Genomic DNA, 17,490 nt, shown 5'->3' on the forward strand with positions numbered 1-17,490 from the left:
GCAAGCAGTAACGGCCTTAGGTCAACTGGTGCCCTAATCAAAAGGGCTCCACGGCACCCCCCACCACACCACCCAGTGCCCCCGTCCTGGTCTACCTACACCAAATAAATACTGAAAAAGTGCCCCTGCTAGACTGGCGCCCTAGGTGGCTGCCTAGTTGGCCTATGCCTAAGGCCGGCTCTGAGTGCAAGGCAAATACCGTCAACAACCAATTGAAGAAGACTGAGCTGCATTAGACCTCAGTCTCAGTCAGGTGACTGCTGGAGGAATTAACCCCTGATACTGACCAGTGTAAGCAGCCAAAGCGGTAAAATGCAAACTGTCCAAGGACAGTACCAGGAAGATCATGATGTGACCTAAGTTGTTTGAGCAACTCAGCATTTTCCATTGTTTTAAAAGTAGCTGAAGGAACAAGGAAGTCCTGGACAGAATATCACCTTTGAATTTGTGTCATAGGGAGGCTACAAAAAACAAAGTGATGGCTTTCCCAGTACTGCTATTAGACTTCAAGCCAGAGTGATGTGGATCAAAGAGGTGAAGAAATTAAATGCATATGCATTTTTTTTCAGTAGAGCTGTATATACCTTATCTAGCCTACAGTGCAATTGATTCTTTCTACCAGATGAGGACCAAAAAAGAAAGTCTTCTGCCAAAACTGTAGCAAATCACTTGCTACAAATATAACAAGTGGCAAGCTGCATTTGTAGCACCATAAAATAAGCCCTTCACATTATATTTAATCAAGACCTAGCCCACAGTAGGTAGTGTGAAACAATGAAGCCATGTTAGTAACCTCATAAAAATTTGTGTAACCAAACTTAGACCAAGAAAGAAAGAAAAACAGCATAAGATTTATCATAGCACACCATGCACACATTATCAGAAATTGTGTGCCTGATCTGACAGATGTGACAGGTTCCTTGTACTGAGAAACTTAAAAAAGTGTCTCAGGGCAAGAAAACCTGGCCTGTCAAGCTCATACCCACCCAAAAATGTGTTGCTGGATGTAGATGCAACAGAAATCTCCTTGGATATGTAATTTGCCTTCTTGCATGAGATTACTGTTTGGGATTCTAAATAATGAGGCCACAAATTAAATAAGTCCTTCAGCAGGCCCAATATCTAGTATATGTGCTCCAGCTGCCATCTTGGCTTCTTCATCACATACAGTTCATGGTTAAAGCAGAGTTCACGGCATATAGTAGACTGGAGGGAGACATGAACAAAATGGGACACAGTATTCAAAGCAACCATTAAAGCTGCATTGTAGGGCACAACCGATGAGTCAGAATAAACAGTATTAATCCTGTCTGTCTGCTTTTATATGGGCATCATCATGCTACAATCAGTATATTATACATCTTTACAACTGGTCAGTTCAGCATTGAGTAGGGTCACCAGTCAGAGTTCCAGTCTGAAATGAGCCTGATACATTTCAGTCCACAATCTCCACCAAGTCTCTGTGCTCCAGGCTAAACAGGCTAAATTGTAACACAAGGTCCTGACACTGTCCACATTTATCAGTAGTAATGGTAGTATCCTGAAGTCACCAAGAAATTATATATCTAGTTAAGGGGCCTTATCTGTGATACAGGTATTACATGTGATCACCCACTGGAGGATTTATCCATTAGTTATAATGAGACTCAAGAACTCTGGCTGAAATGCTGCCATATATCTGGTTGGACAGTAGCCAAGGAGAAGTCTGCATATCAGTCCTCTTTCAAGGGCATGCTCAGAAACATTGATGTAACCACCATTTATCCAGGTTATCTTAATCTTAGATATAAAACAAATGGCATGTGCCTAATAACATTTACTGGGTTAAATGTCACTGCCATTTGTAAGAAAAGTGTATGATTACAGTTATTGATTTATACTGTTTTTCTGTGTTCATTTTTCTAATTCTCCTGTTTACAACCTAACAGTTATGGTTACCTACAGAATATACTTTTTACATATTTGTGACACCCAACTGACTCCACTGGATTATTTTTAAAGTAGCAAACATTACTTTTGAACCTTCTCTGTCTCTGAAGTTATACATTATCAGATTGTTTACGATGATTTAATGTTACTTTGTTTGCTTTATTATTTGTCAACCTGTTCCAATATTTCTGTTGTTTTAATATAGTTGGAGGGTTCAACATTGGCATGAATGCAACAGTAGAGTTTGAATTCCGTACATCTCAGTGGAGTGGTGTTTTCCTAGGAGTGAGTGGACAGAAGATGAAAGGGATGGGTATTGAAATGATTAATGGAGAGGTAAGTTATATGCAATGTCTACAGATAAAAAAAAGGCTTGAGTAATTATTCTGAGGAATGCACCTCTTGTGTTTTGAGTATCTCATGCTTTTGAGACATGTATAACCCTATTGTAACCTGACAGAAGCCAAGTAATTGGAATGATTTACTTTCTAGATAGATATCTGCAAAGCAGATTATGTACATTTACAGATACTGCCCAAGGAAGTAAACAAAATTCTGTCATAATAGTTTTTATTTAATGGACATGGTGGCTTGGTTTGCTGCATAAACCCATGTTCTTTTTTCCAAGAGATGCTACTTTTGTACAAAATAATAACCTTACCTTAATAACCTTACATCCCTTTCAGTACCAGAATTCCACAGACTGTTGGATGGTGCATATATTAATGACAAACACAACATAGTGGTCACATCACATTTTATAAACTACTAGCACAACAGTCCTGATCCAGTCTTTTTGAATCCTAGCCAATATACGTGTGAATACTTCATCACTACACATGCTATTTACAATATTCCATCAGAGCCAAGCTGCATCTTCCCACTCAGGTGAGTTCACAGGCATGCCCTACTCAATGAATTGAAATGTTGGAGACATGCTAAATAACATTTTGCAAAGCTCAAGAAGACATCTGCTGGAACCACCGATTAGTCAAAGGATGGCTTAAGTATCAGTTTCTTTTATCTGGAGGATTATTCTAGAAATGTTGTATTCCTCTTAAATATAGCAGCTTCAGCACTGTAAAATTTCAGGGAAGAGGGAGTTCAGTCTTACAGAAAATTATGGTTGGTGTGTGCAGTATGGCAAAGACTCCAAGCACACAAAGTGAAGAGGTGCAGGGTGGTTTGCCCCTTCTGCATGCAAAACATTGATGTCTTGTGTTTAAGGGTCTAGATAGCATAAGCTGCTTCCTCACTGTTTTGTGGATTTATATCTTTGGAACACTGGTAATATTGTTGGTTTGAATTCTTCTTTAAATTTTTCCCCCTTGGTCAGTGTGAAATCCTTAATCAATTTTAAGGGAAACAGTTTCCATGCCTTATGACATAAAACCTCAAGACTGCATGCTATTGAAAATTTGTGTCAACAGTGTTAATACTGCATTTGTTAATAATAATTATAATGATAGTAATCATAATCACAGTAATAATAATAATAATAATTATAATACTTGTTAAGCAGGTAGGCTCTCTGGACACACAGTCCATTTTCAGGGGTAACCTGGAAACAATGTCTGGTTAAGTGCCTTACTCAAGGTCACACAGTATGCAAATGAAGCCTAAGGGAAACAAATCCTGTACCACAGGAATTACAACTCACAGTAATGCAAATTGTTCTCTTTCTCTTTTTACAATGTACACAGAAAAGTAGATAGACTGTTTTAGATGACTAATAACAAATACATGGCCACATAACGTGATTTTTTAGTAAATAAATTGGAGTAATAACCCCCTTATCATACTCCCTTCACAAACATAGCTATAGAGCTGAACTATATACTCTTAAATTGCAATTTCAGATTTACTATCTCTTCAGGAAAGCTATTCCGTTGAACATACATCTTTACTGTGAAATGTCAGTTCCTCATTTTTCCTTGCATCACCCACCATGCATTCTGAGATTATATTCTGTCATTCTCATACATCTATTTTTATATTGTTGAATCGACTTGCACTATGCAGATGGTCCTTAGACACCTGTAAGGTTCTATAATACCATTCCTTATCCTTTCTTCAGGACTACAGATGGTAGACTCATTTAGTCTGTCTTTTTGTTGCTTTGAATGAAATGACATACATTTTCTCTTAACTAATTATTTCCTGGGCATATTACTTTTCTGATGAACTTCACACAGTGCTCTAGATGAGCTCTTACAAACTGTCTTATAAAGATGTTTAACAGCTTATTTTCAAATGCTGATACTTCTTGTTGTGCATACCAATGGTCTTCCAGCTTTCCTTACTGTTTTCTCACCTTAGTTCCTTACATACAGATATTCTGTTAGCTTTCCTTAGAGCTTTCTCACCTTACTTCCTTACATACCAATATTCTTCCAGCTTTGCTTTACTGCTTTTCACCTTAGTTCCTTACATTCTGATATTGTACCAGCTTTCCTTAGTACTTTCTCACCTTATTTTCTTACATGCCAATATTCTGACAAGCATTCCTTACTGCTTTCTCATCTTACTTCCTTACCTTCAGGTCACATGGTAGGAATACCTTAGGGTCCTTTCTTCTTTTTTTGATAGTTTACTTTTATCCCAAATAGTACATTGTTTTTATTGGATTCTTGTTTGCCCAGACTCATCATTTACACTAACTTAATTAAATTTAAGCTGCAATTTATTTAACCATTCAGCTTGGTCTGCCATGTTTTTTCCATGTTTATTTACCTTTTTTGTTTCATGCCCATTGTACAACTTTGAATCTAACTTCAGGAGATCATATGGTCAATGAATCGTTCTCTGTACATTAAAAACTTATGCAAAACAGGGAGATCCTATGCTTTGTAATGTGACATGTGAGAAAGCTTGTATGTAAGGTGTTCTAACTTTGGAAAGGGGGGGCAGTGCAGGGACAACACATTAGCAAGTTCACTAGACTGCTGCAGTATGACGAATCCATCACACTTGCTTACTTCCATGGTCATGGGGTGATTTAAATTGAAAAACCCATGAGTTTTTTTTTCTGCCCCAGAAAGAGAGAACCCACCTAATACAGGGTGGCTTTTGAGAGTAAAACAATAGAGAATGTAGGCAGAGCTGAAGCCAGTGGTGGCTGATCTCAGCAAGTCAGAATTACAGATTAATCTGACAGCAAAAAGGATAAGGAAGTCTGTAGTTAATTAAGAGAGGAGTCCAAGCTACCCCAGTGAGTGAGTTTAGATCAACTACAGAGCCTATTCCCACCTGGACTATGATCAGACTCAACATGGTATAAACAAAAATACATATTACCTTTGCATATCAACCCCCTACTCTGTCAACATTTCAGTAGTACACTTGAGATTATTTTCAAAAATTGTTGATCAGCTAAAAAAACTGTATCCTACGTAGTAGTGTTTTTAATATCTTTATTAAACATGACATTAGGAAATGACATACATACACACACAGTACTAGAAAAGATAACATACAGTACTGACGTTTATTTTATTTTTATCCAGTTCTCATTCACTTCAACATTATATAAATTGCATAGTTCCTGCGTTACCTTTCATTCCTCCTCCTGAACGCTGTTCTGCATGTATTGTTCCCACAAATTCCATTTATTTCTATGTAATTTGCTCCTCCCTTTTCTAAAGATCGCACATCCAGTTATTTTGTCTCATTTACAATATTAAATACTTATGTTACAGTTTGTTTAGCCTTTGATTTTCATTTTCTTGTAATTGCGTTTTTTTGTAGCCAGTACTATTACACTTAGTAAGACCTTACTATGTCTGAGCATTTCAGTTCTTGTATACCAGTTCAAAATAATAATTTTCTAAGTTATAGACATTTTCTCCCCCAACATTTCTGAGAAAATATTCTGTATGGAATCCTTAATCCTTAAAATCTGCCAATTCACTACATCCCCCCAAAATATTCCTAATTACTGTACCTCTCCATTTTTCATCGCACATCTAGCATTTGTTGTCTGCTTAAGGACAAATTCCTTGAAGGTTTACTTGGAGTTTAAAAGTACTTATGTGAACACTTCCACGAAATCCTCTGGACTTTGTTGCATACTTGGGATCTGTACAGATGTCCTCTCATTGTTCCTTTGTTTAGCGCCTTTCCATTCTTTCTTTGTAATAGCACCCCCTCCCCCCATGTTAGGAAGCATTTTTAATTCTGCAGCTTTAAAGAAACTTATTGAATCAGAGAAAGAAGTTCAGTCTGCTCTATCCTAACTGGAGATTCTTAATCTCTTGATTCTACTTAATGTTTTCCAGTATCAGAGTCCAGATCCTAAAAGTTTATCCATTGTCCATAGATCTGGTTTACTGATTCTTGTTTCTACGTGATCTATTATTTCCATACCACAGAATCTTCTCTTAATCCATCATTTGTAGGATTTTTGATATGATCTTACTAGCTTTGTCTGACTGAAGGGATGTGGGGCCATAAACTCCCTGACTGAACAGCACTGATACCAGTTGTATCTGTTTGCACAGATCACACAGAGACAGCGTCATTTGACTTCATTTGGAATGACACATCAGAAATATAATCATTGTACTCTGTACCATTAGAAAGGAATATAGGGATATTTTCTTATGTCCGAGACAGAGTAGTCTAGCCTAGATGTCACAAATGGAAGAGAGGTAAGATATTGTAAAGTAGTACATGACAAAGTCCAGATGGCATTCTTTAAATAATAAAATGACTCTTAGTGTCCCAGATGCGAAACATGCAGCTCATATGCCACCATCTCATTCTGTAAAGGAATCACACAACTACTCTGATTTTACAAATGTCTATTAGGTGGATTACATGTGGATTTCTAGTTTGCTTCTCAGCTTAGGTGACTTTTGGGTGGACTCTACATCTCCACTGTGTGTCCACCTCCAAGCTTTCTGGTTTCCACCCGCCTCCCACAAACATGCAGTAGTGTACATGGTAGTCTTTCACATTGCCCACAGGTGTATGTATTTGTGAGATGTGTGTAAGTGCATGTGTGTGCATTCTGAAGTAAGCCAGTGCACTGTCTAGAACAATCTTCAGTGCCTAGAACTCAGTTTGTCAGGGTCAGCTGCAGCATCAATGCAAACCGCTAGAGGATAAAGTACATTATCAGAAAGCAGATGGATGGTATCTGATTTATCTTCATAAAGTCAATTACTGAAATGTCAAATACACATAAAGTCAATAATTTAGAAATCTTGCCAGAAAAAAAAAACAGTAAAAGCATAAAAATAACACTTTTTTGATGGGGGATCAAGTCTACCTTACATTTGCTATCTCTAATTTATATAATGTACATAGGTTCAAAGGTTCATAGGTGTGTACTAGGCTAATGGCCCTGGAGCCTTTACGAGCCTAGCCCATATGATTACCCTGGCATCATGCCACCCGACCTTAGTTCCCAGTGCCTCTGTTGAGTACAGCCACTGGAGTAATGCCCGGGATGAATTTTCTATTTCCCATCCATTCATCAATAATTTTCTTGAAGAGGGCCGGTGAGGTGCTCTGTTTGATATGTATGGGAAGTCTGTTCCATAGCATGGGCAGTCTCTGGGTTATGAAAGTGTCCTTCCAACTTGTTCTGTTGATTGTGGCAATGAGGTCGAGGTCTCTGGAGCGTGTTGCGCAGAGGGATTGGGATTTTTTTAGATGTAGCATTTCTAACTGAGCTGGGTCAGGCATGGCACTGTAAGTCAAGCAGAGATCGCATCTAAGTAGGCGATATGAGACAGAGAATAGTTGGAGTTTTTTGAGTCTGTCCATATAGGACAAGTGTTTAAGGCCTAGGATCCTCTTTGTGAGGTACATTTGTGGCCTTTCCAGTTCTTGCAGGTGTCTAGTGAGATATATGCCAAATGGGGCATTGTACTGGATGATTGGTCTAATGAGGGAAGAGTAGAGGGAGACAATGACCTCATTCTTCCTGGATACAAAACCCTTAGTAATGAGATATGCCACATAGAACGACTTTCTGACGACAGTGGCAATGTGGTGGTCAAAAGAAAGGTTGCTGTCAACCTATGTTCCCAGATCTCTTATAACACCTTCTGTGTTCAGTGGACTAACATCGATGTGGTAATTCATGGGAACTGGGTTTTTCCCAAAGGGGACGATAACATATTTTTTGCCATTGAGCTTAAGGCCATGGTTCTGACACCAGTCATTGGTCTCAGTGAGGCCTTTCTGTAAGATGTCAACATCACTTGGGGAGTTAATAAACTTGCAATCATCTGCAAACTTTGTCAGCCAGAGTCCCTTTGTGTTGGCCTGCACTTCAGAGAAGTAGATACCAAACAGGAGAGAACCCAGGACCAAACCCTGTGGGACTCCACTTGTGACTGGTCAGCAGTCTGAGTTGGAGTCAGCTACTTTCACACTGTGGGTTCTATCTGTGAGCCAATTTGCAACCCACCTAGTGATATAGGGGTTGATGCTTAGCTTAGTGTGTTTTTCTATGATTCCTGAGTGGAGAATGGTATCAAAAGCTTTGGTCAGATCAAGGTAGGCTGTATGAACCATCTTGCCATCATCCATAGCTCTGGTGACTGATACAAAGAAGTAGATCAGTTAGAGCAGGCATGATCTACCCTTCACAAAACCAAACTGTGTGGGATCCAGAGTTTGGAGATTCCTTATATCCTAAATTAGGTCCATGATGATGCTTTCCATAGCTTTGCATATCAGACTTGTCAGGCTAAAGGGGCAATATTTCCCAGGGTCTTTAGTTGCTCCTCCTTTGTGGAGAAGGGATGACTGTAGCAGTGCGCCATTTAGCAGGGGCAAAGCCCAAGGAGAGGCCATGATTGAACAGGACACACAGGTGAGGTGCCAGTTCACTCTGTAGTTCATGTAGAAAACAGCCAGGGATATTGTCAGGTCCCATAGAAGCTGTATTCTTGGCCTTGGACAGTGCTGTTTTAACCTGTGCAGCAGTAATACTGGGTGCCTGGCAATCTACTGGTATTGTGATTGGTCCTTTGGTGGGGAGAGAGGTATAAAGTTGACACTGAATCTGTTGGCCAGTATATTGGCAATATCTGTTGGCTCAGTATAGGAGGTACCGTTGTGCAGTAGCTCAAAGCAAATCTGGGTATTGCCATAGAGATTCTTTACATAACTATAGAAGGTCTTCTGGTTGTCTTTACTATCTGCTGCAATTCTGCTTTCATAGCTACCTTTACACGATTTGATGAGGGATCCCAACCTTTTGTTGAGGCTAATAAGGGAGTTTTTCCAGTCTTGGAACTTCACCTTATTCCACATCAGTTTCCTCCTTCTGTTGTACAGTTTGTTTATAGCAGGGACCACCAGATTGGCTTCCTTTTTTTGGAGGAGAGTGTCTTGGTTCTATAGGGTATGATGAGATCCATGTATTTGTGTACTTGCTCATACAGTGCATCGGTGTATGACTCGGTGGTCATGCAACTATTCTCCATTTGCATGGGTGCCGTGAAGTTAGCCACCTCTGTTTTTGCGAGCCCAAAGTCAGCTTTAGAGAAGTTTTTCATGGTGGTTACCTTTGCAGGATGGATGGGAGGGATGTGGATTTCCAAGGTGATTAATTTGTGGTCAGATCTAACCAGGGAGGATTTGACTAATGGTGTAGAGCAATGGTCGCCCATGTTAGTAATGACCATGTCAAGGATGTTGCTACCTCTAGTGGGGGTAAGAACGAGCTGGTCTGTGGCATTGGATTTAATGTATTCCAGGAAACGTTGGACAAGTGTATTGGTACATGAGTAGTTTTCCCAGTTATTGGAGGGGTAGTTGAAGTCACCCAGTTTGAGAGTGTTAGGTTGGACCCTAATATTCTCCAGGGTGCTTAGGAATGTGGAGTGTGAGTCTTGGGACTTGGTTAGGGAGCTATATCAGGCTATGACTTGAATTGCTGTCTTACCCAATGTTAGCTGCACCTGAAGTATCTCTGATGTGTTATGTTGGGCTACCAGTGTGGAGGTGTGTGCATCCTTTATGAATATGGAAACACCACCGCCTTTGGAGCGTTGGTCCAAGTTCTGGGGCCAAAATGTGTGGAATGAATTATAGATTGGTGCAGGGGTGCTTTCTACTGCCTTGAACCAGGTCTCTGTTACAGCACAAATGTCGATGTTCTCCATTTTAAGGAGTGCTTCTAGCAAGTGCATTTAGAGATTTAGACTTCTAGTGTTGAGCAGCATGACCCTTAGATTCCATTTGATTATAGCTGTTATGGTGGTAATTTGTTCTTTGGAGTACCACCTAAAAAGGCACTATAGGGATGGCAAGAGCCTTGGCCAGTATCTGGAAGCCCAGGGGTGACAGATGCAGGCCATCCATCCCGGGCAGACAGATACTGGATCCCCTTAGAATGACACCAGAAACTTAGCCAATTGTTGAAATCAATCATTTTTTGCTTGTACTGTGGTATAATTCTGGGTGATGGTGGGAGGCTGCTCAGGGCTAGGGTCTTACCTACCTGGGCTACATAATATGAGAGCTCCTCCATGTATCTTTTCATGTAGTCCATGGAGGTACGTCTCAGGTCATTCACACCCACATGTACAATGATGTTGAGGGACCTGAGTAAGTGTGATATGTGGTGGATCCTGGCACCTGACAGGCTACTGACTGTTAGTTTCTCCTTATTCAACCTAGTGAGTGGGACATCAGTGTTCCTCACTATCGAGTCACCTATGACTAGTGTATTGGGAATGCTGTTTTGCCTTAGGGGCTTTGGTTGAGTGGCACACTGTTTAGCATGTTTATGTGTCTCATGAATAGTGTTGTGCTGTGGTGGTCGAGTGCATTTCTTCCTTGAAGGTCTCTGCTGTTTGGGTAGATTTTTATTGAGAGCCTCTGTGAAGGTGGGTGTGTGGTTTGTGTTTTTGTGTGAAGGCAGTGCTGGTGTGTGTTCTGGAGAGCTATGCGTCCCATGTAGTGTGGTGCAAGTGTTGACCTTCTCCTCTTGACCAGCTATCCCGGTCTTGGCTGGAGAGTGCGTGGTTACCAATTTGGGTAATATATAAGTGTATCTCTCACAAGTCTGAGTGTTGGGAGGTTAGAAGAGATTGTTGATGGTGTACATGAGGCAGTTGCTAAATTGCCTTAGGATACCCAAGGTCACCAGGTTAATAGGAGAAAGCACAGGGAACTGACCTTTAGACATGCCTGGAGGGGTGGGCATTAATAATAACTACTGAAGCTGTTTTCTTGTATAATGTTTAGTGCTGGTAGCACTTTTGTGTGATATAATAATTGCTACAAGAAATCTCGTAAAGTGTTAGACTAATAAGCTAGTAAAAGTGCAGGAGAGGAGACAACTAGCAGATCTAAGGGAAAAATTGAAGAGCAGGCTTTTTGATACTGCTCAGAAGCTTGCAAACAGTCCTGGATACAGCAAATCTGTATCTGGACTAGACTAGTTACACAAAAGGCAGGAAACAAGTGCAAATGTGGGCTTTTAAACCAGAAAATTTAAAGACATAGAAAAACTGCCCAAAACACCAATAAACTACAATTTCTGGGCCAGAAACCACTTCTCTTGTAGTAGATAGGCTACATAGTGCTTACCACTCCCACTGATAAGTTAGAAGGCTTCCTTCCAACACAGAAAGGCTTCAGGGCTCAGAAGCTTACAAACAGTCCTGGATATAGCAATCTGTATCTGGACTAGACTAGTTACTGGAAAGGTGGGAAAATTAGCACAAATAGGTTCATAGGTTGGTACTGGGCTATCTGCCCGAAGGCATATATTAGCCCAGCCACATTGTGCAGTATTCACCGCCCCTTTAGTAGTTCCCTAGACCCTTGTACTAGCAGCTAGTACCTTTGGCCCCTATCTAGTAGTGCTGTTGGTGTGATCCCCGGTGTGAACTTTCTGTTACCCATCCACTCATCAAGTTTCCTCTTGAAGAGTGGTAGTGAGGGGCTCTGTCTTATGTAGATCGGGACCTTGTTCCATAGTAAGGGAAGTCTCTGCAAAGGGAATCTATCCCTCCAACATGTTCTATTCATTGTTGTGTTGAGGTTTATATCTCTAGAGCGTGTAGCTCGAGTAGATTTGGTTTTGCTAAGAATGCGGGATTTTAAACCAGAAAGTTGAAAGAGATGGAAATAACTGCCCAAATGGCCAATAACCTACAATTTCTGGGCCAGAAGCCACTCCTCTTGTGGTAGATAGGCTATCTAGTGCTTATCACTCCCACTGATAAGCTAGAAGGCTTCCCTCCAACACAGAAAGGCTTTGGTGGCTCAAAAGCTTACAGACAGTCCTGGATACAGCAAGTCTGTATCTGGACTAGCCTAGTTACAGGAAAGGTGAGAAACAATTGCAAACACAGGCTTTTAAACTAAAAAGTTGAAAGAGATGGAAAAACTGCCCAAACGGCCAATAAACTACAATATATGTGCCAGAAACCACACCTCTTGTGATAGATAGGATACCTAGTGCTTACCTCTCCCACTGATAAGTTAGAAGACTTCCCTCCAACACAGAAAAGCTTGGGGGGATCAGCAGCTTAGAGACAGTCCTAGATACAGCAAGTCTGTATCTGGACTAGCCTAGTTACAAGAAAGGCAGGAAACAAGAAACATATACTTGCACTACACAATTTGGAAGTAGAACACATCCCTTCCCTCAGGTTGCTGAAGCCTGTTAATGCACAACAGAATGAGCTAATGAAATATCAACCTAACAAAGTTGACTAAATAAACAGCTAACCTTTCATTAGTCAACTACTTGGAAAGAATCCCCGTGAGGTACATTAAACACTTCATACATGTCAAATGCCAGACATGTGAGACAAATGCAACTGTGTTCTGTGAATATGGCACTACAAATCAAAGAAGTATTGTTAAATGATTTCAGGATTTGCATACAGCGGACATCTGTGGTTGACAACAGAAAGAGAAGCAGACCTGGCAATGAAAATAATACATTACCATGCTCTGTGTTATGTCCTAATGTAGGATTCAGACTGAAAAGACAGCACCACTGTAGAAAAGTGTAGCTATAATATCAAGATAAATAAATAAATTACTTAATTAAAGCAAGCAAGCTATAAAACAATGTTTGTACTTGTTCAGCAGAACTCTATTATAGGCCCTTTAAACTCTATTTATATAGTAACATCCAAATGCAGAATTAAATTTAATACTAAATTTAAAATGTAAATTTTCCTCAGAAACAAGGACATATCCCCCAAAACTAGATAAAGAGGCATGATAAAATGTATCAGAGCTAGAGACGATTTTACTTTAACCATGCCATATAGCATTTAACACCATTCTATCTGCATCAGCTCTGTGTCTAATTAACACAAATTATACAAACCATTACATTCTGCAGTATAGAAACTACACTATAATAAAACAGACCACTATAAAACTGCAAAATCACAATAAAAGTCACAAGCATGGCCAGAGATAAAAGAAACAAAACAGTAATCTGTAAAAATAATAGCTAAACACATCACAACTACAGTCCTGCAACATCTTAGAAAAAAATCAGACCATGGGTATCTATACCTAATAACTACATTAAAACATATCACGGTTTGACATTAAAAGCAATCACACATCAAAATAAAAATGTAATAAATAGATAAACTGTACTGTAAGTCTCAAAAATATGCACAGAAATATGGGATATCTGAATGAAATCCAGTAGTGAAGGTAAAAAACTGACACTATGGATTAAAAAGGCAAAATAGCACAGAAACAACTGAAGATTAAAAAAAAGGCAAAAGAAAATAGTTCCTTCTTCAAAAGGAAGGGACTGCCTAATTGCAGCACAGTGCAGAAGGAACAATCAAAATCAGCAAACCTATAAAAATGCAACACAGTACAAACATAAAACTTTAAAATACAATTATATACTAATCCCGTCTCCTAAAAAACAGAACTGATGCAATAAATGAACATTAAAATAAAATAATGAAAAATAAAATAAAAAAAAATCTCATCAGATGAAAGGACCACATACCTTTAAATGAAGAATGCAAGTCAAGAGGATATTCTTTTAAGCAGTTCTGCAGCAATCTTCTTGCATAAACAGCTCTAGCCTGAAGACTGGTCATGCTTCGGAAATGCATATCTAGACCTACAATTGCTACAAAATGGATCAAACCCCTCGACATATACCACACTAGGTCCTGAATACATAATTGTGCTTTGAGAAATCAAATCCACCAATCCCCAACTTAAAAAAGTTTATAAATAGTCACAAAACAGCTCTAATCTGCTTACTATTTACCACCACTATTTTGCCTAGTGTTGATTAAACCTAAAGTAAAGAAAAAAAAAACAGCCCCATCTGAAAATCACATCTACTAGGAATAATTAGAAGTAACATAACCCAGAGTAATCCCGAATCCCTAAACTAAAATCTGCTTTTAAAACTCATAACTCTTATTTTGCATACTTCATAATTATGGATAATGGCTTTTAAATAATAGGAATATCTGGGAAAAATATGGAGAAATAGTCAATGTAAATGCGCAAACATAATAGCATAGCTCCTACCACTCAGTAGGATTGTGGGATACCACTATTCATAAGCATAAGTTTAAAAGACAGAGAGTGAAATAGTGGAAAATATATGTTACTTTAAGACAGATGAGACATATGAAATGACAATAAAATAAGTTCACATTCATAATTAGATGTGAGCATAAGACTATGACAACTCCAACTTGCAGATGAGAATTGTAGAGGAGTACATTACTGTACTGAGCAAACCTGATGAGAAACAAAATACCTGCTTATGACACTAAATGGTATGTGCCAACAAAAAAGATATGATGGTATCAGTTAATTTACTAATCATTAGCATTCTTAACAGTGCAGTAATTAATATTGTTGCACCCTACCTTTGTCATCTGAGTTGAAGGGATAAAGCAAACTCCAAGGGACCTGAGTGAAGAGAGAAAAGAAGAATTTGGATAAGGACAACACCATTCTGTCCAGATATGATTTGCCATGTACTGAGTCAGTCATTTAATAAGAGCTGAATGGCAGTGCAAACAGGCAAACACATACTCTAGCAGACAGACAAAGACAACAAAAAGCTGGAATGAAATATACCCCTCCCCTGGCTGAAACTTAATGGATGTTAAGTTGTCAATCTCGCCTTCATTCTTGCTTGATGGGTTCGGAGCCGATCCCTCGGCTCCGACTCGGCACTTGCTAAGCTCGAGAGTCACTTTTACCAGCTCGAGGCAGCCCCATATCCATTGATGCAAGGCGGTAAGTACCCAGATCTCGTTTGCCGCTTCGCTTAGGAGGTCTTCTTTTTACCAGCTCCTGGTAAGTTATTCACTTTTGTGAGATTTAAGCCCCTTTTAGTAAAAAAACCTTTTATTGATAGTTTTAAGTTTATTTTGTACTTTTTCTGACAGAAAATCCCTGTCTCCTTTAATATTTTGTTAGTCAAACTTTTCCCTATCCCATCCCCCCCCTGTTAGGGTGTGTGTGTTGGTTTTATAGAATACCTTTTGGTATTTTATTTAAGTTAATTTTGACTGGTGTGTGTGTGTTTTTTCAGCACCATGTCAAAGGAGAGGGTCTCAGGTTTTAAGAAGTGTGACTCGTGCTGTCAGAAGATGTCTCTGACAGACGGTCACACTTCTTGCCTGTATTGTCTGGGCCCTCTTCACCTGCAGGACTCCTGTGCTATTTGTCATTCCTTCAGCCAGAGAGTCCTGCAGGAGAGACGTAATAAGCTGATACTTAGGGGCCTTCTTAAGCCGGAGGGCTCTCCGGCTAAGTCGGCTCCACCAAAATCAGCAAAATCTTCCAAGGCCCAGGCTTCTGTATCTAAGCCTGCGGCCTCGGCTCCGACTCGTTCCGAGTCGAGATCGCTCGGCTGGAGCCAATTCTAGCAACAAAGCCTTCGGCCGATGGCTATCGGTGCCGAATCTGTAGTGACCACTTCGATGTCGGCTCCGATCGGTTCCGACACCCATGTGGCACAGGCATCGGTGTCGGCTCCGATCGGCTCCGACACCGTTACTTTGGTGGCTGTATCGGCTCCGGCTGGAGCCGATACATCGAGGCTTCCTGTCGGCTCCGAGAGGTCGGCTCCGACAGGATCTATAATATCGGCTCCAATGGCTCTTTCCAGGAAGAGATCGAGGTCTCCTTCCTTGGAGCCGATACTTTCGGCTCCGGCTTCACCTCTTCTATCGGAGCGGAGCCATCGGAGCCGATCTTCAAGGTCTTCCAGACTGTCAGATCATGACCTTGAGAGAGTGGTCAGTAGATTACTTAAGTCACAGGTACTGGCCCAAATGTTACACAGTCCGTCTCAACAGACGACTGTTGCTCCACACCCCGTTACAGTTCCTCCTTCAACTCTACCCCAGAGCTTGGAGTTGGAGTCTTCGGGAATGGTTACTGCTACGGCTGAAGGACGGATACCCCCTTCTGTTCCTTCAGCCTCTACTCTTATCTCCTCTTCGAGACCTTCCTTAGAGGGATTCGGTGGTCGGGCTTCCATGGTCTCCTCCGAGGGGGTGAGTGGCATTGGACCCTTGTCCGAACCCGCTCTTCCCCTTGGAGCCTCGGCCTTGGTGAGCTCGGCTCCGACATCTGCCTCGGAGACTTCCCTTTCGGTGGCCCCTGGAGTTCCTAGCTCTTCAGAGCGGGTTCTCTCGGACCTGCCTGGGAGGGGAGCATTCGAGGTGATGAAGAGTGTACTGGCCACTGGTATCAGTCAGCAGTCTGTTCCCGTAGCTCCTCCCTCTATAGTACCTGTTGACATCTCTGCCACTTCTCTTGCTACAGGACCCAGAGATCCTCCGCCTCAGGTTTCCCCATTGGGAATTTCCCCCTCTTCCGAGGATTCTCCTGATGTTTCGGGAGATCCTCCTAGGAAGAGGACTTGTAAGAGGAAGCATGTAGACTCCCCCGAGTCTGTCACTTCGGGTACTGACTTTGATGAGTCAGAGGGATCCCCTAGATCCCCTCTGAGGATGTCTCCTTCTCAGACATCCTAGAACTTCTGAAACAGAGGGAAACTGGCTCACCAACAATCCCTCTGAGGATCAGCCAGTATACCTAGAGGCGTTTGGATCTCGGCCCTCCACCTCCTGGGTGTCTCCGCCTTCGACCCCTTATGCAGGTTATTGCACGAAAGGCGTGGGCAGCTCCTGACTCTGTAGAGCCAGTCCCTAGGAGGCCTTCAAAATTTATCACTGCCCCGTGTGACAAACAATTCCTTACTAAGGGTGTCCCCGCTGATGCCATGGTGGTGGCTGCGGCCACCAAAAAGGAACTTGCAGATCCTTCCGTGCCCGTCCATCCTCCTAATAAGGACTCTAGGACCATGGATAGGTACGGTAAGCAGATGTTTTCCTCAGCGACCTTTGCTATGCGTTCACTGAATTACCTATGTCACTTCACCAGACTCCAGAGGGATATCCTGAAGGAGCTGGGAGAAGTAGTTCAGGATCCTACAGCTGCAGGGGCTCAAGAAAAAATTGCTTCTCAGCTAGGAACCCTCAATTCCATTGCAAACTCCTCCATGCGGCTAATATCTTATGCTGCGGATGGAGCGAGTAGAGCCGCAGGCAC

General features: G+C 41.1%; 1 protein-coding gene across 13 annotated transcripts in view; it reads left to right on the top strand.

The window, feature by feature from the left end:
* The window catches only part of LAMA2 (laminin subunit alpha 2), a 4,753,606-nt gene that overhangs the window by 4,686,692 nt on the left and 49,424 nt on the right, over window positions 1-17,490 (top strand). For all 13 annotated transcript variants that reach the window (XM_044064325.1, XM_044064371.1, XM_044064344.1 and 10 more), the window contains one exon: window positions 2,135-2,265. In XM_044064325.1, the coding sequence (XP_043920260.1) occupies window positions 2,135-2,265 (131 nt within the window). The remainder of the gene's footprint in view (window positions 1-2,134; window positions 2,266-17,490) is intronic.

This window comes from Protopterus annectens, chromosome 1.part0 (genome assembly GCF_019279795.1).
Source record: "Protopterus annectens isolate FY-2018-M chromosome 1.part0, PAN1.0, whole genome shotgun sequence".
In the NCBI taxonomy this organism is placed as follows: domain Eukaryota; kingdom Metazoa; phylum Chordata; order Ceratodontiformes; family Protopteridae; genus Protopterus; species Protopterus annectens.